The following is a 22,422-nucleotide window of genomic DNA, read 5'->3' as shown; positions in this document are numbered from 1 at the left end:
TGACAAAGAAAGCAAAGGTTTCTGAGCTTCTGAGAGCACTGAAAATGACCGGCTATCCATTCACCAAAGTTAAAAAATAAACAGCAATTTTGCAGTTAACAGAAACCAAGTCATGGCAAGCTGAGATGTCTTGTCTCCTTATAGTTTACCCCGGCACAGCAAATGAATAACCGAAGGAGCCGTGCAGAACACACTGTACTACAACGTTACAGACGATTTCGTGACGTTACGTTTAAAAATGGAGGTCGTTTCGTAACTGTGACTTTGGTTGAGTACAAAACACTGGCCTTGTTTTCATTAACAACTTATTTTTGTAAGTGCCTGAGCATTGTATGTAAGATACGTACCTGTCAAGTCTCATATTTTATCCCTGAGACTCACGGATTTTCAACATTTCTCATGTCTCACGAACGTGAAATTTCCATTCCTAATAGCATAGAGTAGCGCAGTGCGAATGAGAGACGGCCGGTTTTTGCACTGTGAGATTCACTGTTTGTGCAACACCTATTAGCTATACGTTGGTCAACGGGGTTTAAATCTTCAGCGGGTAGCACAAAGCAAAAACACACAATTTGCGTCATCAGAAGAAGCCCACTGTCTTTGAGTTCACTAGTTTTAGAAATGGGAACAGCGCCCTCTACTGAATGTAGTGGATACAAAATACACAAGCTAACATTGTGGGACACTGGGGAGTGTACACTAATTATTTTCCGAAAAAGTAAAATGCAAAGCCAAATTGTAATAAGCAATGTAGCAACGTGCATAGCTTCTAAAGATAGCAAGAGCGTGGCGTATGAATAAAAAATGAATCGTTATTCTCAACTCCTATTGATCTAGTATACAATTTCCCTGCGTTTGAGTGGGTCCTTGGTGTATTCTGACTGGCAAATAAGATCAGGTAACACTATACCATATGCACTATACATCAAATCAAAGCGTTATGCCAGGTCAGGAAAATTATACCCACAAGGTGGCGACACACAGGCTTCTTGCTGATATGAGGCAAAGAGAGTCAAAACAAGCAGTGACCTTCTTTCTGTTGCAAGTAGGCTACGGTTTTGAGAAGATCCGGAACGAACAGTGAGGATTAAAAGCCATTGATCCCTCCGTGCCTTGCAGACCGGACCGTGGATACGCACCGTTAATGAAATGTGAGTCGATTTACTAAAAATCTGATTGAAATAACTCGTGATTCGGATGCATTCCCAGATTAACAGTTACTTACTACTGTAACGTTATAGGCTGCTACTGTCGGCACTGGAGGAAGTCTAGAAATGTCCTCATTCACCTGGTGTTTTGATTTATGTAGTCTTTTGGATTCCCATCAAACTTGAGCTAATTGCCGTTCACCAATTTGCTGTAAAGCCAGACGTTTGTAAATACGTGACATCTAAGCGATTCATTTCTCATTTATGTACATTGGGTCTATTGCTATCCCAGCAGCAGGTTCGCTCTGGGTCATTAGTGAGGGGTGAGTGGCTACTGCTGTTTCAAACAACTTTATCGCTATGCGAAACTTGAGGCAATGCAAGGCTCTTCCAACGTCTATGGTAGCGTAGGCTGTAACGGAATTTTCAGTTTTTGTGTCGTGGCATTTTACAGCACTGAAAGTATGGCGATGTCAGCAAGCCAGTAACTCATTCGCCTTGTTGTTGGTATTAGACATTTTGTGAATGTGTACTTGTCTTTGTCAGCATTTGGTGCATAAAACTTATTAGGATATACGGCTATGAGGCTTCAGGCTATCTGCCAGAGAGTCGTTTCCCTGTCAGAATGCGCTGCAGCTTGTAGCCTATCCCAATTCTTAGTGCAACTAGTAAACCAGAAATGTTGCCACCACTCACTTTCAGCTCACTATCCAATAACCTTGCCGGTCTCTCTTACAATTTAGCGTGCTGCCTACAACGTTGATTCATATGAGCCAACTGAAAGATATCTTGTTCAAAATTAAGAAACAGTTCTGTAAGAATTTGCTCGATGAAAGCAATCTCAATCAATGGCTGGCGTGGGGCGTGGACGTGGCAGTAACACATTCAGTAGCATCCATTCCCTGGTCTATTCTATCATCTAGCCTAAATTCAGCCTGTAGCCTACTACATCTACTAATCTCAGTATATAATGACGGAGGCTGTGAAGTTGAATTAAGATTAAAGCGACTGTTACAATAGTTCAAATTGTTCGATATGGAAATGTAGGCCTAGGCTACTATTTGTCGTGAAGATTGAATAGTTTCTCTATATAGTTGACGCTAGCTCTCAGAAAAGAGAGCCGGCGGCTCAAACAATTACGACGGAACAGCTGTGACCACATTTTTATTGGCCGCCGTAAATGTTTTTTTCTGCTCTAACAGGCCAATGAGGAGGCTTACTCGAGCCTCAACGCTAAAGCGGTGTCTCGTCCTTTGCAGCGGCACGAACCGTCAGAGAAAAACCTAGGGCATGGTGTTATTTAGGGTCACTGAAGTAGTTAAATGAGCTGCTGACTACTGCAGGCTGCTGCAAAAAACATCAAGGATCGGACATCAACTAGGCTATCTCTATATCGTAGTGGTCAGAGGATGCAATCGAATCTGTGAGACTATTCTCCCACTTGTCACTCCATATACAGTTACACTAACAGTTCATTGACTCTCGATCCTGTTCAAAAGTGGGGTTGTTGGCACAGCCATAGTTGACTCTGGAACAGACCCAGCATAGATCTGGTGAAGATTTGCTCTACTTCCAGTTACTTTCTGCACAGGGGAGCATACGTACACGTACGCACACAGACACTTTGCATACACAACACACGCACGCACACACACACACACACACACACACACACACACACACACACACACACAGTCTTACAATCTCTGCACTGTTGGGCAGGTAACACCGAAAAAGCACAGCACCTCACAGGAGTGGTAACCGTGGTGATCAATTAACAGCTATGTCTGAGCTTGCCTCTTTTTGGTTGCCATATATTTTCTTTCTTCATTTATCTTGGCCTCCTCGGGTAACTAATCAGCCCAACTCTTGTTTCCTCAATAGGCGGTGAGTTTCAGCGGTGAGTTAGAGAAAGCAGAGTGAGCGGTGTGGAGGAAGAGGGCATTGTTGTCTGGTGCCAATTATTCCAGACAGCCGCCATGCCACAGGGGCACGTTGGCACGGAGTGCTTGTCACAGAGGGAAGCCACAGAGTGGCAACTCGCTGCCCATCCACAGAGCCAGCGTTGGCACAGCGGGCACAAGGAAACGCCACAGGCACTCGCTAATTGCAAAATGCCCCTCCATTCACAGATCTGTGGCAGACATACTTATTCTTAGTAATGTGCCATTTGAAGAGTCAAAACCGGGATAAATGGGGATGGAGAAATACATGTTTTCAGTCATTTTTTAATCTTTGTATTGCTGTTTCCAAGACACTGATTGTGCCTTCAGATTAACTTCGCATCTCCTAGAATTTAATAATTTAATCATTTAAAACTTAATACGATACCCCAGACAACCTGCTGAAGAGCATGCAGAATGCAGAAGCTGGGAACTTGGACGGTTGATGCAGTCTTACTTAATGGCGTAACGTTCATCAAGGTGGTCAGTGATTTCCAGCAGCCGTTAGCAGACTGGCTCAAATGAGGAACTAGATGGAGAGCAGAACATCGAATGAGCGAGATGTCGACTCGTGTTACTCAAGGCCTGGCGTAAGTCGGCATGGGGTAAATTAAAGTAAATTAAAGCCGGGGTGAAAGATTTTGGCTCCACTCCCGATTCAGTGTTTCGGAGAGCATTTAGAGGAGGTGGTTAATAAGTATTTCAGAATCATCAGATCTGAATCATGCTTTTGCTTGTTGCATTTCCTAGTTTTTGTTGTGTGTAGTGTAGTGAATTCCTCTGGACAACAGAGATCTTGCGCCAGAGCAGAGGTGTTTCTCAGAGAAATCTGATTAAGGATGAAACTGATAAAAAGGGAAAAGCTTGCATTGACATTCTTAAGTTTCAGTCGACCCTAGCGCTGTCTTCTAGAAAACCAGTCCCTGGGTGAGCACTGAGTTGTTTTGTTCTTGATGCCATTGGGGAGAGACCTGTCTCAGGAAGTTCCTTAAAGAAGTTTTTTAGTGAGGATATTTCTGAGATTGTCTTAAACTTCTTATCAAAAGGTAACCTGCAACATCCATAAAACATGTTTATAAGTACTATCTCAAAAGAATGTTTAACTTTATTTAGTACATTGTAAGAGGTAATAAGTTCTTTAGTATTCTGGTTATGATAAATGGAATGACCTGCCAATCAGCTTTTAAGATGCAAGCTATTCATTATACCTACCTAAATCTCAGTTTCTCAGACTGTATGTGTTATCTTTGTGTTACAGATGGAGCTGGGGGCAGTGTGTGTGTGTGTGTGTTATCTTTGTGTTTCAGATGGAGGTTCTCATACAGTGTGTGTGTGTTATCTTTGTGTTTCAGATGGAGCGAAGGGCAGTGTGTGTGCTGCTGTGGATCAGCTGTCTGCTCCGCTGCGGCGTGTCTCACAATGACTTCTTCACCTCCATCGGTGAGTCTCTTCGCCTCTTCTCTCTGATCTCCGCCACTCTCATCCTCCTCCGTCCTCCTCTCTTCTCCACCTCCTCTGATCTCGTCCCTTTCCTCTCTCCCTCTTGGCATGTTGCACTGTACTGAGCGTTGTCCACCATTACTCTGTGAAAGGTGGAGCTTAAGGGGTTTTTCTTCAGAGTTGGCCCTTCTCTGCAGGAGGGCTGGAATTCTGGCCTCAGAATGGTGAATGAAATTCCAAAGAGGCGCTTCCGGAACTAACTGGGTTGTTTGCTGGGCGGGTTCTGCTGGGTGATGATAGTGTTCCAGAATGGGGCTGATGGAATGCTTGGCCATATTCCAACAACATTGCATTTGATTACTGGCCACCATGTCAGGCTTAATTCTAAATCACTACCGACAGTAATATATAAATTACGTAGAAGGGAAAGTCCTTGGATAAAACCTTGGCATGCCAGTCACTGTGTAAGTGCATAGGATATCTTTTTGTATTTTGAGAAATGGACATGTGATTAAATTAAAGGACATTTAGAGGTATAAACATCAGTGTGGTCCTGATGATTAAGATTATGTTCCAATGTTCTGCTTACAGGTCAGATGACGGACCTGCTCTTCACAGAGAAGGACCTGGTGACGTCTCTGAAGGACTACATCAGTGCAGAGGAGAGCAAGCTGGAGCAGGTCAAACAGTGAGTCACACACACACACACACTCACACAACAAAGCCTCACTATATCTACAGGATACCTTACATCTGGACACACCCTGCCTCTCCACCTGTGTGCTCCTCCCAAGCACACACACACACACACACACACACACACATAAACACACACACACACACACACACACACAACAATGCCTCGCTATTAGCTACAGGACACCTTACAGCTGGACACATGCTACCTCTCCACCTGTGTGCTCCACCCAAACACACACACAAAAAACTCACAAACAAACAAAAGTCCTACTTAGGCTGCAGGCCATCTGTTAGCAGGATATACACCTGCTATAAGCAACCTGGAGTTTCTCATGCTTTCTCTCTCTCTCACTCACTCACACACACACACACACACACACACAAACTGAATCGGATGAGACATTTTCTGTGGTTCTGTGTGTAGATATCCATTCACCCAGTAGGATGTGTTTCATGCTCATTCATGTTTTGGGAAACCCAAGGAGGGGTGAGGCTCACCTGCCCCACCTGTCCATGTCCTCACCTGAGGGGTGGGGCTTACCTGCCCCATTTAGATGCTGACTGCCTTAGGGTCCATGTCCTCACCTGAGGGGTGGGGCTCACCTGCCCCAGGTAGATGCTGACTGCTGTAGGGTCCATGTCCTCACCTGAGGGGTGGGGCTCACCTGCCTCAGGTAGATGCTGACTGCTGTAGGGTCCATGTCCTCACCTGAGGGGTGGGGCTCACCTGCCCCAGGTAGATGCTGACTGCTGTAGGGTCCATGTCCTCACCTGAGGGGTGGGGCTCACCTGCCTCAGGTAGATGCTGACTGCTGTAGGGTCCATGTCCTCACCTGAGGGGTGGGGCTCACCTGCCCCAGGTAGATGCTGACTGCTGTAGGGTCCATATCCTCACCTGAGGGGTGGGGCTCACCTGCCCCAGGTAGATGCCGACTGCCTTAGGGTCCAGAGAGGGAAGGAGTTACTTTTTCTTGTATAAGCAGGTTGAGAGTGTGATGGCTGCACCAAATCAACATTATTCCTAGTCCTAGTGACTATGTTTATGGCAGAGATAGTGACACACACACACTCTGAATTCTATCTCTGCATTTTACCCATCCAGGGTAGTGATACGCACAGTGAAGCACACTAAACCAACCTTTGGCGGTGCCCGGGGAGAAGTGATTGGGGTTAGGTGCCTTGCTCAAGGGCACTTCAGCCGTGGTGTATCACTACCCTGGATGGGTAAAATGCAAAGATAGAATTCGCATGAGAGAGCAATGGCTTCCCACTTCCCCTGCCCACATTTTTCCTACTGGTTGGGGATCGAGCCGGCCACCCTACGGTTTCCAGCCCGAAACCCTAACCAGTAGGCCACGGCTGCCCCACTATTAATGCCTTCAGATTACTGTGAAGTGTTTCCTTTGTTTGTGATGCAATTGTCTGCGGTGTCTCATAAATGTGTGCGTGTTTATGTTAATTCGGTCAGGTGGGCTGAGAAGCTGGACTCTCTGACTCTCACTGCCACCAAGGACCCTGAGGGCTTTTTGGGGCACCCGGTGAACGCCTTCAAGCTGATGAAGAGGCTCAACACGGAGTGGGGCGACCTGGAGAACCTCGTGCTCAAGGACATGTCTGAACGTGAGGAGAAACACACTAATTAGTCAATCACAGAATCTGTACATACATATTAATTAATCAATCAATCAATCAATCATTCAGTAAGTCAACTGATATGAAAGGAATCTTTCTCTTTTTCCTCACCACCCTATCTCTCTCTCTCTATCCCCCTCCGTCTCTCTGTCTCTCCATGGTGCTGTAGGGTTTATCTCCAACCTCACTATCCAGAGGCAGCACTTCCCCAACGAGGAGGACCAGACTGGGGCAGCCAAAGCTCTGCTTAGACTGCAGGACACCTACCAGCTCGACACACACTCCATCTCTACCGGCAACCTTCCAGGTACACAAACACACACACACACACACACCACCTGACAACCCCCGCCAGCACAGAGAGAGAGACACCACCTGGTACAAACACACATGCATTCATTCACACACTTTGGAAGACACTTACCAGCTCGACACACACTCCATCTCTACCTGCATCCTGTCAGATTCACACACTCCACCTGGTACACACTCACACATACAGTATGCCTACACACCCTTTACAGGACACCTACCAGCACCACACACACACTCCATCTCAACTGACAATCTGCCAGGGACACACACACATGCTTACGCTCACGCATATGCTCACACACACATGCTCTCGCTTACACACACGCATATGCTCACACACACATGCTCTCGCTTACACACACGCATATGCTCACACACACATACGCCTACGCTCACACACACACACACACAAACGATCACACACACACACATGCCCCCAGTGAGATATCTTCACACCCTATAAACTAGATACCCCGCCTGACTGCTTTTGCCAAAAGCATACAGTTCTGATGGACAGGCCTTGTTGATATGCCAGTAACCAGGAAGTCCTTCATTCATTTTAGTTTGAGTTCCCACACATGAAACCTCACGCCTCCCTCCGTTCTGGAAGAGCTCTACCCGTTGCTCACTCTCTGCAGCCATGGAACTTTCTAGGCTTTGGAACCTGATCTTGCATTGTGTCTATTTCTGGTCTGGAAGTACTCCTTGAACAGGCTTGTCTGGCCTGCTCTTGAATCTAATCTATGAAACTGAGCTTCACCGTTCACATGATTCAGGTCATCAGCTTCTGGTTCAGCTCTAGTCCTCACGTCTCTACCCTGCTTTGCTTTGCTTTGCTTTGCTTTGCTTTGCTTTGCTTTGCTTTGCTTTGCTTTGCTTTGCTCTTCTCTTCTCTTCTTTGCTCTGCTCTGCTCTGCTCTACTCTACTCTACTCTACTCTACTTTACTCTACTTTACTTTACTCTACTCTGCTCTGCTCTTATATACAATACTATACTCTACTCTACTCTACTCTACTCTACTCTACTCTACTCTAGCCAGGCATAGACCAGGGAATCCTGCCCTACAAGAGCTCTGAGAGGTGTTTTAGATCATGCTAACGTCTAATGTGAATAACGTCCTTACCCTGCTGTATCGGTTCTGTTGCCCTCTGTGTTCAGGCGTTGACCTGGGTGGCCTGCCCTTTATGAACAGCATGACGGCGGAGGACTGCTTGGAGCTGGGAAAGATCGCCTACTCCGAGTCGGACTACTACCACACTGAGCTGTGGATGGTGCAGGCGCTACGGCAACTGGACGAGGGGGAGGAGTCAGAGGTGGACACCGCTAACGTGCTGGACTACCTCAGTTACTCCGTCTACCAGCAGGGGGAGCTAGAGAAGGCTCTGGAGTACACCAGGAGGCTGCTGCAGCTTGGTGAGTGGACCTGCGGGCCCGGGCCCAAGGTTGGCTGCTACCTGCCGTGTGTTTGGGTTCCTGCTTGCTGGACATGTCTTTTTATGTCTCTGAGGGACTGTCAGCTGCACACATAAAGATGCAGCAGGTGGCAGTAATAAAACAAAACATCAACAAAATTATGAATGCATGTACATGTGCTTGGGTGTGTCTATACAGCTAATCCAGCAATATCTATGCAAATGTATCTTTACTAGAGGTGCAGAGGCTAACGACGTTTCAAACCTCAGAATGAAACCGTTAACTGTCTAGGGCGTCAGTTCCTCTTTCTTTCTTTCTGTCTCTCTCTCTCTCTCTCTCTCTCTCTCTCTCTCTCTCTCTCTCTCTCTCTCTCTCTCTCTCTCTCTATTATCTCAGTCTTCTCTCATTAACAAACATGATTCTGGTTCCTGTTCTTCTCTCATTAACAAACATGGTTTTGGTTCCTGTCCCTCCTCCTCCCTCTGCAGATGCGGGTCACCAGCGGGCCAACGGGAACCTGAAGTACTTTGAGTTCCAGCTGGCCAAGCGGATGGAGGCGCAGGCAGATGAGGGTGGGAAAGGGAAGGATAGCGCCGAGCGCGGGAAGAGGGAGACGAAGAGCAAAACTGTAGAGAACGACTTCCTGCCCGAGAAGAGGAAATATGAGCGACTGTGCAGAGGAGATGGCCTGAAGATGGTGAGGACTGTGCGTGTGTGTAGGACTGTGTGTGTGTGTAGGACTGTGTGTGTGTGTGTGTGTGTGTGTGTGTGTGTTGTGTATGCAGAATGTATGTATAATTAATCTCTCTTCTGCCCCTCCCCCAAATGTGTGTGTGTGTGTGTCTGTGTTGTCCAGCTATCTAAATGTGGGTGTGTGTTTTGACTCCCCTTTCAGACACCTCGTAGACAGAGCCGCATGTTCTGTCGTTACTTTGACAACAACCGTCACCCGCGCTACCTGATTGGCCCAGTGAAGCAGGAAGATGAGTGGGACCGCCCCAATATTGTCCGTTTCCATGACATCATTAGTGACGGAGAGATCGCTAAGGTCAAACAGTTGGCCAAACCACGGGTAAGTCTCTCTTTCTGTCTGTGTGTCTCGCCCTCTCGCTCTCTCTCTCTCTCTCTCTCTCTCTCTCTCTCTCTCTCTCTCTCTCTCTCTCTTCCAATTTAACTGACCACAGTGTTTTACACACTCACTCTCTTTCTAACAGTCATACCGTAAATGTCCAGTGATTTTGGAACCAATCCGTGTAAGCTCTGGGCCAGAACCTGTTCAGAGCCTGTCCCTCCAGATCCACACCAGATTACAGATCCACACAATCCCTTCCAAACCCAATCTGTGTTAAGTCAGGGTGGCAGCCACCCCTAGAGCCAGCCTGACATGCTAGTTTGTAGTGTTGTGGGCAACCTTCTTTCAGGCTCCCAGCTTGTGTGTGTGTGTGTGTGTGTGTGTGTGTGTGTGTGTGTGTGTGTGTGTGTGTGTGTGTGTGTGTGTGTGTGTGTGTGTGTGTGTGTGTGTGTGTGAGAATAGATTTCATTTCAGAAAGGCTGTGTGTCCTTCCTCACTCTTGAACCCTTATATATCCCCGAAGTGCATCTTGAGGCGTAGACTTGTATGGCTGTTGAGAGGCTGCAGGGAGGCAGAAGGGAAGGGAGGAGAGAAGGAGAATCAGGAGCAGGCAGATTCATACACACACACACACACACACACACACACACACACACACACACACACACACAGAGAAGGGAGCAGGGCAGGAGAACAGAGAACCTGGAGCTGGCGGATTCATACACACATGATGCCCTCTAGAATACGACCCTGGGTTTGGGTAAGGGTCAATTTCAGTCTTTGTCCAACAAATTCGTCAACCAGCCAGAGACAGATTGATGAACAGTCAAACCTTCTTAAATGCCCAACCCTCTCCAGGACTTGGGCTTCATCAAATGGTATTCTGAATGTGACACTTTCAATCTGCGCTTCAGCCTTTAAGAAGACATATTCATCATGTTTGTGAAGCAGACTCCCTGTGATGATGTCACCGAAGACATAATAGCCTCTGATGATGTCACTGAAGACATAATAGCCTCGGATGATGTCACTGAAGACATAATAGCCTCTGATGATGTCACTGAAGACATAATAGCCTCGGATCTCTTGCAGTTTAACAGCTCCGCACCATCTACACCCCTGTAAAGAAAAAAAGATGAATGATTAGTTATGATTACAGAATGTCTACATAGCTAACCTCAGGCCACTGCTTCACGTCACGTCACCAATCCATTCTGACAGCACTATACTACCCACCCTTTGCACGTTTAAACACAGCGTTGTTGGGGACAGGAATGTTCATTCCAGTCTTTGTTAGTGAATGGTGGTAAGGGTGCCCAACAGGGACAAACAGAGAGGGTGTTGTGTGTGTGTGTGTGTGTGTGTGTGTGTGTGTGTGTGTGTGTGAGGGCAAGGTAGTGTTGTAACCCGACTCCTCTTGGCGGGGCGGGCTCCACAGCTGCGGAGAGCCACCATCTCCAACCCCCTCACTGGTGTGCTGGAGACCGCACCCTACCGCGTCAGCAAGAGGTAAGCCCCGCCCACAGGACTGGAGCTCCGCCCACATGTATGGAGCTCCGCCCCCCCCCCCCGTTCACCGTCCTCCACACCTCAGGCTGCATGACTACGCTGGCGGCATCTTCAGCAGGATCTCACACACACACTCATACACACACACCTCCAATCTCAGCTCCACCCTCCCCGTCGTCTGATCCTAATCCTGACTGCTGTCGCTGCTGCCAGTGTCTCTCTAACATGGTGGGGGGTTGAACACAGTGAAATGCAATGACCTTTTTAATATAAAAATACTCTTTTTATATTAACATGGAGTGTGTGCAACAGGGCCTGAGTGCCCAGGGCCAGAGACCGTCATCTCAGCGGCTGATTGGTGATTTGGCTGATATGGCTGATAACAGTGGCTTATTATGAGGCTGATAAGTACAGTGGGTTAGTATGAGGCTGATCATTACAGTGGGTTAGTATGAGGCTGATAATAAGAGTGGGTTAGTATGAGGCTGATCATTACAGTGGGTTAGTATGAGGCTGATCATTACAGTGGGTTATTATGAGGCTGATAATTAGAGTGGGTTAGTATGAGGCTGATCATTACAGTGGGTTAGTATGAGGCTGATAATAAGAGTGGGTTAGTATGAGGCTGATCATTACAGTGGGTTAGTATGAGGCTGATCATTACAGTGGGTTATTATGAGGCTGATAATTAGAGTGGGTTAGTATGAGGCTGATCATTACAGTGGGTTAGTATGAGGCTGATAATTACAGTGGGTTAGTATGAGGCTGATAATTACAGTGGGTTAGTATGAGGCTGATCATTACAGTGGGTTAGTATGAGGCTGATCATTACAGTGGGTTATTATGAGGCTGATAATTAGAGTGGGTTAGTATGAGGCTGATCATTACAGTGGGTTAGTATGAGGCTGATAATTACAGTGGGTTAGTATGAGGCTGATAATTACAGTGGGTTAGTATGAGGCTGATCATTACAGTGGGTTAGTATGAGGCTGATAATTACAGTGGGTTAGTATGAGGCTGATCATTACAGTGGGTTAGTATTTGGTTGATAATCGGAGTGGGTTATTATGAGGCTGATAAAATAACAGTGGGTTAGTATATGGCTGATAATAACAGTGGGTTAGTATGAGCTTAGAAATGGAATCAATCCGTTGACACCTAGTGAATTCCTGGTGTTGAGCTTTGATCAAGTGAGGTCAAAGGTGAATGAGAGGTCAAAGATGAATGAGAGGTTCTGAGTCAAATCTATAAGACATGGACACACAGCCCTAGCTCCGCCCACAGCTCTTGCCCTGGGGTTGGGACCTGTTGCACCAATCACATTTCACCAGCATGTAATAATAAACTTGTTATTTCTTTCTTATTGTCTCTCTTCTCTCTCTCTCTCTTTCTTTCCCTCTCTTCCCCTCCTCCCTGTTTCTTCATTTTTACTCCTCTCTCTCTCTCTCTCTCTCTGTGACTCCATATTTTTCTTTTTCTCTCCCTCTCTCCATCTCTCACCCCCTCCCCTCTCTCTCTCTCTCTCTCTCGCTGTCTTCATATTTCCTTTTCTTTCCATCTCTCTCCATCTCTCTCTCTCTCTCTCTCTCTCCCTGCTTGCTGCGTTGGGGGTGTTAGTTAAGGCGGGCCACCGTGCACAACCCTGAGACAGGCGAGCTCACCACGGCTCATTACAGAGTGTCCAAAAGGTAAGAGCTCTCGCAGGACGGGCTCAAGTGCTCACATCTCTCTCCTGATGGACAGGGCTAGGGACATACAACAGCCCTTACAGAGTGCCAATGGACCCGCTCTCACAGAATGGGCCCACATTCTCACAAGTCACTCCTGAAGCACAGGGCTTTAGAGATATGCAGAGGTTATAGAGACTTAATGTCACTCCTGAGGCACAGGGCTTTAGAGATATGCAGAGGTTATAGAGACTTAGTCACTCCTGAGGCACAGGGCTCTAGAGATATGCAGAGGTTATAGAGACTTAATGTCACTCCTGAGGCACAGGGCTTTAGAGATATGCAGAGGTTATAGAGACTTAATGTCACTCCTGAGGCACAGGGCTTTAGAGATATGCAGAGGTTATAGAGACTTAGTCACTCCTGAAGCACAGGGCTCTAGAGATATGCAGAGGTTATAGAGACTTAATGTCACTCCTGAGGCACAGGGCTTTAGAGATATGCAGAGGTTATAGAGACTTAATGTCACTCCTGAGGCACAGGGCTTTAGAGATATGCAGAGGTTATAGAGACTTAATGTCACTCCTGAGGCACAGGGCTTTAGAGATATGCAGAGGTTATAGAGACTTAGTCACTCCTGAAGCACAGGGCTCTAGAGATATGCAGAGGTTATAGAGATATGCAGAGGATATAGAGACTTAATGTCACTCCTGAATCCTGCCCCACAGTGATTCAGAGAGAGTGCAGAAGTATTATAGAGATATAATGTAAACATGACACTACATACATGTTATGCAGACATAATGTAAACATGACCTAATGCATGACAGAAGGCTGAAATCATGACATTGTAGCAGGGAGGCTTGATGGAGAGCATGTAAAGTTTATTTTTTCTTTCACACACAGACCGACTCACAGACCGACACACAGACACACACACACACGCACACACACGCATCATTCCAATGTATTGTCAGTGGGCTTTTCACAAAGCTGGACATTATTATTAAATGACCTACTTTCTCTCAGTGAACATTTTTGAGTACACCATTGTTTGTGTTCCCTCTCTATTCATGCTTTGAGATGTTGACAACAACTTGACTAAAGTGCAGAGCTCTCAGTTCCTGGTTAACAGGGCCTGAAGTCAAACAGTTTTTCTTTTGATGAAGACCATCCATTTATTAACGGTTTAACCCATTTAGGCCTAAAGCGCCTGGAAAAAGTGCCTGTAAAACCTATGGGCGATTTCAGAAACCTCCCCTAAAACCTGAAGTTTTTCTAGAAATTCAGCAATTGTGTCAACGCCTACTACATTACTGATTTCTCAGCCCCTGTAACAGATAGGAACACAATTCAAAAAGTATTTGAGAGCTTACACTTGTGGCTTTCATGGGAATTTGAATTTGTATTTACAAATATTTACAATATTTACATACACCTTCTCAAAAGTAAAAAAAAAAATGTAAAAGTGCAGGATCAGCACAAAACAGTAAAAAAAAAATGAAATAGGCTATATGACAAAGTATATAAAAAGTGAAATAAAGTATATAGCTATATAATTATAAGTATATAATTCTTAAAGGGAAAGTTTTAAGTTGTTTACTTGTTTTAGTATGAGCAGAAGGGAATACGATTAACATCTATTTTGTTGTCCGTGTAGTTTTTACATACCAGGGATATTTTATGCTCATTTGGACACTATGGATGGAGAATGGACCTGACAGTGTCAACCTCTGAGTTGTTTACTTGTTGTATTATGAGCAGAAGGGAATAAGATTTTGATCAACAATTATAACTATTTTGTTGTCCATGTAGTTTTTACATACCAGTGATATTTTAATGCTCATTTGGATACTATCACTGAGATACAGATGAACTAGTTTAGTGTCAAATATTCCATTCAAAGGTAAAAAACCAAACAAATTTCAAGTACATCTTATTTATCAACTGATAAATACTGTATGCTGGGCTGAAATGGAAGGCTACCAAAGCATTCACTATAATAAAGTCAAACGAGGATTCAGTAGCATTAACTGATTATAAACAACATTCTATAGGGACTGATTATTTTTTCGAAATACTAGAATATATAATAATGTTAAGAATAGAGAGATGCCGATATAATTCGCTCGTTCACACTCTTGCTCACTGGAGAAAGTTTTAACAACATAGCAAGCTAGCTTAGTGTTAATATAGCCCTCTATGATACCATATTCCCTTTCATTTACCTCAAGTAAACCTACATTTAAGCAAGTAACAATCGTTAACAACTACAGATAACCATATTCTGGAACTACCAGTACTTACAACTCACTCCTTGCCTAATTTACTTTGAGCTAACTCCTTGGCTATAATCCTGGCTGTCGTGGAGGAGACGTTACTTAGCAAATCGAGAAAGCCAACGATTTTTTTTTTTTTAAGCTAATAATGGCAAAACATTTGGGGCACTATCACGTGTCTATTCTGATGCATTTCATTGGCCCAGAGGCCGACAATATGGGCAAAAAAAACCTTATACCGGAAAATGACAAACGCTTTCCCGTCCTTAAAGGTAGAATGACGCAACAGCGTTCCCGGCTTTAATGGTAGAACAACGGTAATGCTTTCCCGGCTTAAATGGGTTAAAACATAACTGTTGATGTTGTCTTTGGAGGAAGTAAGTAGTGAGTGGTAAGAGCCTAATTAAATCCTGGATGAAATATTCATGGATAGAACATTCACCATAGGAACAAATCTGACCATCAATTCAGGAAACATTCCGAATGGTTTGAGACATTTAATGTAGGCTGCCTTTCATCCTCTCTTCTCATCCTCATCTTCGTCTTCATTGATTCTTTAGCATGCACTCAACACTCCTCTCATCTTCCCTGTGGCAACCAATGGTGTCATGTGAGTGTACTGTGTTGAGTAAATGTGGAGGCAGAGATGAGCTGAGACAGCCTGTTGGCTGACCAGTTGTTCTTCAACAGAAACCACAGGGGCCATTTTGCAGCCCGTTCCAAACTCCCACTTACAGCAGCGCAGCCCACTCCTGCCCGACACACTGTCATCCTGCAGACTGTAGCATTACAGCATTAGCATTATAGCATTAGCATTATAGTATTACACTTACACTTATAGCATTAGCATTATAGCATTTTAGCATTAGCATTATAACATAGCATTAGCCTTATAGCATTATAACATCATTTGTCACTTAAGATTTGACCTTGTAACATTTCATTGTATTTATGTAATTCAGACCAACTGTTGAACTTTTCATTTGTATGTTTACCCATTGTGTGTGATTGTGTGTATGATGTTTGCATGCTTGCGTGTGTGTGTGTGTTAGTGCTTGGTTAATTGAGCATGAGCATCCTGTGGTGGATCGCATCAACCAGCGCATAGAAGATCTCACAGGGCTCGAGATCGGCACCGCAGAAGACCTCCAGGTAACAATTGTGTGTGTGCGTGTGCATATGTCGACTATCGTGTCTGTGTAGGTGTACATGGATTCGCCCTTGTGGGTGCGTTTGCTAGTCTCTGTGTGTGTGCGTGTATGTGCGTAAATGCGTGTATGTTTGTTTTTGCTTTTCAATAACTTTTATCTGTTTTTAAAAAATCAGTTTACTTCTTATTACGTGTGTGTGTGTGTGTCTGTGTGTCTGTCTCCAGGTGGCCAACTATGGAGTGGGAGGCCAGTACGAGCCTCACTACGACTTTGGTCGTGTAAGTATGGAAGTATCTGACAATATTTTGCTATTGTCACTTATACTCTCTCTCCAAAATATGAAATAATAATAATAGAATAAAGTGCTTATGTGCGTGTGGACAGGAACAAATCTTTACATAATATGATTGATTATGAGACACATGAAATCACACATATCTGTATCCATAAAAATGTATTGTCTTAATAATTTATCATAACTAGCAATAGGATTTCACGCATTTAAAAGGCAACCACTGTTTCACTCTCTTTATTTTTCTCTCTCTGTCTCTCCCTCTCTCTCTCTGTCTGTCTCTCTTCCTCTCTCTCTCTCTCTCTTCCTCTTTCTCTCCCACCCCCCATGGCCCTGTAGAAAGATGAGCCTGATGCGTTTGAGGAGTTGGGCACAGGAAACCGCATAGCCACATGGCTCTTCTACGTGAGTGCCTCCTACTCTTTCTCCTTTCAGATTTGTGAGTGTGAGTGTGAGTGTGTGTGTGTGCGAGCGAGCGTGTGTGCGCGCGCGCAAGTAACACCAAGACAAAAAATAACGTTTTGACAAATTTGTTCGACTGTCAAAAATAAACTGTTAATTGGTTGATGAAATTATGAATATGAAATAATGAGAATGGACTGCTAATGTCCCTATGAGTATTTATTAAGAATGAAGGATGTCTGAGGACGGCGCAGGACCCATCACATGTCCAGTTAGAGGAGACCTATTATGTTACTGTGTGACTGTGACCCAGCACCGGTCCAGTTAGAGGAGACCTATTATGTTACTGTGTGACTGTGACTCAGCACAGGTCCAGTTAGAGGAGACCTATTATGTTACTGTGTGACTGTGACCCAGCACAGGTCCAGTTAGAGGAGACCTATTGAATGTTACTGTGTGACTGTGGAGTATGGTAGAGCACAGCTCTGGCTGGACTTCTTCATTCTAATGGATTTTGTTGCATAATACCCCACATATGTAGGTCATCTCCGTATGCTAATGTTGGACTATTCAATTTGAATGCATAATTTTTTGATGCTCATGTCAAACATTGCGTTGGGTGCCACACTGTCTAAGGACTAAGTATAGTATTGTATGGAAGTTGGAGTTACCAGTGACCAGATTCAAATGTTCCAGTGACCAGACTGGAGATGACTTTATGTCAGTATTTATTTGAAGTTCATAACCAACATCGTGAGGAATTTAACATCTTTTCCTGTGTGTAACCAAAATGATTTCTTCCGGTGCAGATGAGTGATGTGGCAGCAGGGGGCGCCACAGTCTTCACTGAAGTGGGGGCTGCAGTGAGGCCCATGAAGGTAAGCAGCCTCTTCCACTACAGTGGTGGCCATGGCCACACACCTAAAGCAAGGTTTATTTTTAATGAGCAACTAACTTTTGGTATCATCTTTAAGTTGATTTTGGTGGAATATAACCATGTGAACACATGTCATACGCACTAGCCATACAGGCTATAGCCATCCAGGCACTAGCCATCCAGGCACTAGCCATCCAGGCTAAGCACTATGTAGTTCTATCAGTGCCAACTGATTGGTGGTATTTGCATTCTTTTTAGGGTAAGTAGCTTGCTAGTTTTAGACCAAAACTCCAAAATGTGTCTTCAATGTAAAGGATGCAGTGCATGCTAAGACATCTAATGCCGTTTTAGCCTTTAGACCTAAGGGTTAGGGTGACAGAGGCTTTCATTTTATTTAAGTTATTTAAGTAGCAGCAGTCGTAGCAGTATTATTTTAGCTTCATTGTGTTATAAATGGTTCCCTTCCCCTTTAAAGAGATTATTATATGAACAAATATTTGAGACTTTTTTTTAAAACTGCTACTAGAGATGTGACACTTGTCCAAGTCTGCTTCAGAGAGGAGAGGTGCATTCCTGGAGGTCTGTGGCCGCTGTGTCAGAGAGTGAACTCTGTCTCGCTGGCCAGTGGTGGTTTATTTTACTGCAGCTTCAAAGTAGTTGGTATCAGACAGATTACTATCTAACTGTTCCCGGAACCAGAACTGAAGCTGAGAACCTCTAAAGCATTCCAGCATTCTTATGGCCTGGGTGATGCTGTGTTCACTGATGGCATCTCCAAGCTTCTCAATCGTCATTTTTGGTTGAGGTTTTTGACAAGAAGAAACTGTATGATTAGAGGAAATAAGCACACATTCTGATGCGTTTGCGTGTACGTGTGTGTGTGTGTGTGTGTGTGTGTGTGTGTGTTTGTTCCTGCAGGGTACAGCAGTGTTCTGGTATAATCTCTTCCCTAGTGGAGAGGGTGACTACAGTACCCGCCACGCAGCCTGCCCAGTGTTGGTGGGCAACAAATGGGGTGAGTCACTGAACATGCCAACCTCAGCCTCACGCCAACCCTCTGCCCACCCCACGCCACCCCCCTAGCCAGCTGCTGGGGGCACTCAAGATCTCACGTTCTCAGGGATGGTGTGGAAGGTTGGGGGAGGTTTGGTGTCATTAGACGTCCCAGGTGCCCAGTTAAAGAAGGGTTTGGTGTCATTAGACGTCCCAGGTGCCCGGGTAAAGAAGGGTTTGTCTGGTCAAGGTTCCACTGGGGTCAGCTTAGATGGCCACTGGGAGGACTCGTAAGAGCACAATGTTGGGAGAGGGTTTCAAATGATTCTATTTTAAGGGGGATGTTGGCAGGCCGTATTCAAATCAGATATGCTAATTATAAAATGGTTAATGATATCATGTCTTTATGGGGGTGAGTCTGTCTCTCCTCTCTCTCTCTCTCTCTCTCTCTCTCTCTCTCTCTCTCTCTCTCTATCTCTCTCACACACACACACTCCCCCTTTCTCACAACTTCATTATGGTTTGTCCATATCTTCTTTCGGTTCTTCTTCTTTTTTACCTTGTATCTTTAACTGAACTCTATTTTACCTTGTATCTTTAACTGAACTCTATAAGTTGTGTTAATGTTTTTGTCATTGTCTTCCTCTCTTTCTCTCCTTCTTTCTTTCTCTTTGTCTCTCTCGGGTTTGTTCTCTCTCTCTCTCTGTTCCTGTTTGTCCTCTCTCCATCTCTCTCTCTCTCTATCTGTTTGGTTTGTAAAATGTGTTCATTGGACCTGTTTTACATGACGGTCTTCCTATCTCTCTCTCTCCATCTTTCTCTCACTCTGTTTTGTTTGTAAAGTGTGTTTTATTGTTTTACATGACGGTCTTCCTCTCTCTCTCTCTCTCTCTCTCTCTCCCAGTGTCTAATAAGTGGATTCATGAGCGTGGACAGGAGTTCAGGAGGCGTTGCAGCCTCCAGGAGATGGACAGACAGAGCCCTGTTCTTCCTCATCTTCTTCATCATCTTCTGTGATCCGGGTCCTCGTGAAGTCCTCTTCTGTCACACACTCTCTAAAACACACACACACACACACACACACTCTGTCTCTCTCCCCATTCATCCATGGCGTTCACCTTTAACAGTCACCCCCCACCATGTGATTTGACACATTTATTTTTATCCTGGATAGGAGTGTGTGTGTGTGTGTGTGTGCGCGTTTATATTTTATGAGTGTGTGTGCTCACGTGTGTGAGTCTGTTTTAGTGCCCTCACGTGTGGTTGTTTCTCACGTGTGTGTGTGTGTGTGTGTGTGTGTGTGTGTGTGTGTGTGTGTGTGTGTGTGTGCGCGCGCAAGTGTGTGTTCAGTGCCTCTCATCCCTCACACTGCACAGGCTGCCCTTTCTGGAACGCAGAACCTCCTTGTTTTTAATCTTCCACTCCTGTGTCTTACCAAACTCCCTGGAACACTCTACGGAAGTTAACACTCCACTCTCTTAACTCTACAAGAATTTAACACTCCACTCTATAAAAGTCCCCCTCCCCCTCTCTCTCTCTCTCTCTCTCTCTCTCTCTCTCTCTCTCTCTCTCTCTCTCTCTCTCTCTCTCTCTCTCTCTCTCTCTCTCTCTCTCTCTCTCTCTCTCTCTCTCTCTCTCTACTCAGTGGTTAGTAGTTAATGATGGTGAAATATGCCACATGTCAGCCATGACTCCTAAATCCCTCCCCTGAGCTTAATGAACGTGCCATCGTACCTCTCCAGTTGGAACTCCTGACCCCTAGGTTGAGCTCTGCTCTGCCTCCACACCTTTGGACTGCTTTGGAAATGGCCGCTAGACTAAACAAACTAAACGTCAGCCATCCGGTCATACCCACCCACGTTTAACTCACTCTGTACTGTGTGGCAGGCTGGGGGGAATTACCTGACCCGGGACAGAATTAGCTGTAAGCCTCCAGGTACAGTGGTGGGACTGCCTGGTCTGTGTGTGTCTGTGTGTGTGAGTGTGACTGTGTGTGTGTGTGTGTGTGTATCTTCTTGTGTGTTTGTGTGACTGAGAGAATCTACGTGTGTGTGTGTGTGTGTGTGTGTGTGTGTGTGTGTGTGTGTGTGTGTGTGTGTCTGTGTGTGTGTTTTTCTGAGTGAGAGAGAGAGGGAGAGATTACTGCTGGAGCTTAGGTGGGTGATTATCTGCTGAGCTTGAGGAGTGTGTGTTTGGCAGTGTGTGTGTGTGTGTGTGTATTTGGCAATGTGACAGACACAATCCCTCTCCACTCAAGTGCCCTGTCACATTTTCCCCTCTGACATCCCCTCTTCTCTCTCTCTCTCTTTGACTCTCTCTTTCTCTTTCCCTACATCTTTCTCTCTCTCCTCACCCCCCCCCCTTCCTGCTCTGTCCGTCATCAGTCTATTTCAGCACTGAGGTCGTTCACTCCATGACACTCGTGTAAACACTGACATCTGAAGCCAAAGGTACATTCAGTCTCTCTTTTGTCCTTTCTCTCTTCATCTCTTTCTCCATCTGTTCATCATTGCTGACCTCTCTGCTTCCAAACCAGAGAGCACATAGTGCAGCACCATAGATTTACACACACACACACACACACACACACGCACACGCACACGCACACGCACACGCACACACACACACAAACACGCGCACAGACACAGACACAGACACAGACACAGACACAGACACAGACACAGACACAGACACAGACACAGACACAGACACAGACACAGACACAGACACAGACACAGACACAGACACAGACACAGACACAGACACAGACACAGACACAGACACAGACACACTGGAAACTCATTGAGAGGAACTCCCCCACCCTCCGTGTCTCTCACATACAGTATCTACAAGCCCCCAATCCTTATACCCCAAAACTCTTCTGCCCCATTCTGTTTCCCCGGCCTGATGCATATCTCCTCTGCCCCACGACGAGTCTACCCTGCTCTTCTTCCTCACACTCCTCTTACCCCTATTATTATTATTACCCCCCTAAGGCCTTACCCCTACTACCTCCCTCCCACTAACCAAACACTCCTGCTCCTCACTATAAACCGAGTTACCCCTCAGCACTCCCCTCCACCCACACACCTGCCCCTCTCTCTTACCCCCACCACACCCTCCCTCTGCTGTTTTGCCCCTTGGCAGCCCTGTTACACAAACACACCACCTGCTGTGTTAACTCTATCCTCTCCTGTGCCAGTGTGAGGTATAGGCCTTAACCTCTGATCTGAGACCAGGGGATTTTTTAATTATTATTATTATTATTATTATTATTATTATTATAACAAAGAATGTGTTTTGACGATGACTGATCGATCGTCTGTGAGGCGTGTGGACTGTGGATTATATAAATCTATTTTTGACTGTATGAATGAATGGATGTTTTCTACTGAAATAAAAGGTCTATGTTAACTGTGTGCGTGTGTGCGTTTGCGTTTGCGTCTCACACAGGGGCTGCATGTCTCTCTGGGGCCCAGCACCCAAACGCCCTCAACACACTAAACGCACTAAACAGTGCTTGGAATCAATAGTAACACTGGTGGATTCTGAGTGTTAATGTTTGCATGGAGTTGGAATTATTCAGAA

The 22,422-nt window shown here is 45.3% G+C and overlaps 2 protein-coding genes across 3 annotated transcripts in view; one reads left to right on the top strand and one right to left on the bottom strand.

The window, feature by feature from the left end:
* The window catches only part of nudt13 (nudix (nucleoside diphosphate linked moiety X)-type motif 13), a 7,340-nt gene extending 6,817 nt beyond the window's left edge, over positions 1 to 523 (bottom strand). The window contains exon 1 of the mRNA XM_080840432.1: positions 348 to 523. The gene's annotated coding sequence lies outside the window, so the exon portion shown is untranslated. The remainder of the gene's footprint in view (positions 1 to 347) is intronic.
* Positions 524 to 1,035: 512 nt separating this feature from the next.
* Positions 1,036 to 22,231, top strand: LOC308366662 (prolyl 4-hydroxylase subunit alpha-1-like). 2 transcript variants are annotated; one of them, XM_080840392.1, is made up of 15 exons: positions 1,036 to 1,151; positions 4,444 to 4,531; positions 5,123 to 5,219; positions 6,699 to 6,850; positions 7,032 to 7,169; positions 8,338 to 8,592; positions 9,081 to 9,289; positions 9,488 to 9,664; positions 12,791 to 12,861; positions 16,172 to 16,271; positions 16,495 to 16,548; positions 16,902 to 16,967; positions 17,774 to 17,842; positions 18,760 to 18,856; positions 19,739 to 22,231. In XM_080840392.1, exons 2-15 carry the CDS (start codon positions 4,444 to 4,446, stop codon positions 19,849 to 19,851), a joined length of 1,686 nt encoding a protein of 561 aa, XP_080696518.1. In that variant the 5' UTR covers positions 1,036 to 1,151; the 3' UTR covers positions 19,852 to 22,231. The 2 variants fall into 2 exon arrangements, with proteins under 2 accessions (XP_080696518.1, XP_080696517.1); XM_080840391.1 differs by lacking the exon at positions 12,791 to 12,861 and adding an exon at positions 11,103 to 11,173.
* The last annotated feature ends 191 nt before the right edge of the window (positions 22,232 to 22,422 follow it).

This window comes from Sprattus sprattus, assembly GCF_963457725.1.
Source record: "Sprattus sprattus genome assembly, chromosome: 6".
Classification (NCBI taxonomy): Eukaryota; Metazoa; Chordata; class Actinopteri; order Clupeiformes; family Clupeidae; genus Sprattus; species Sprattus sprattus.
Note: the sequence above shows the minus strand (reverse complement) of the source record. Positions and strands in the feature narration are given on the sequence as shown.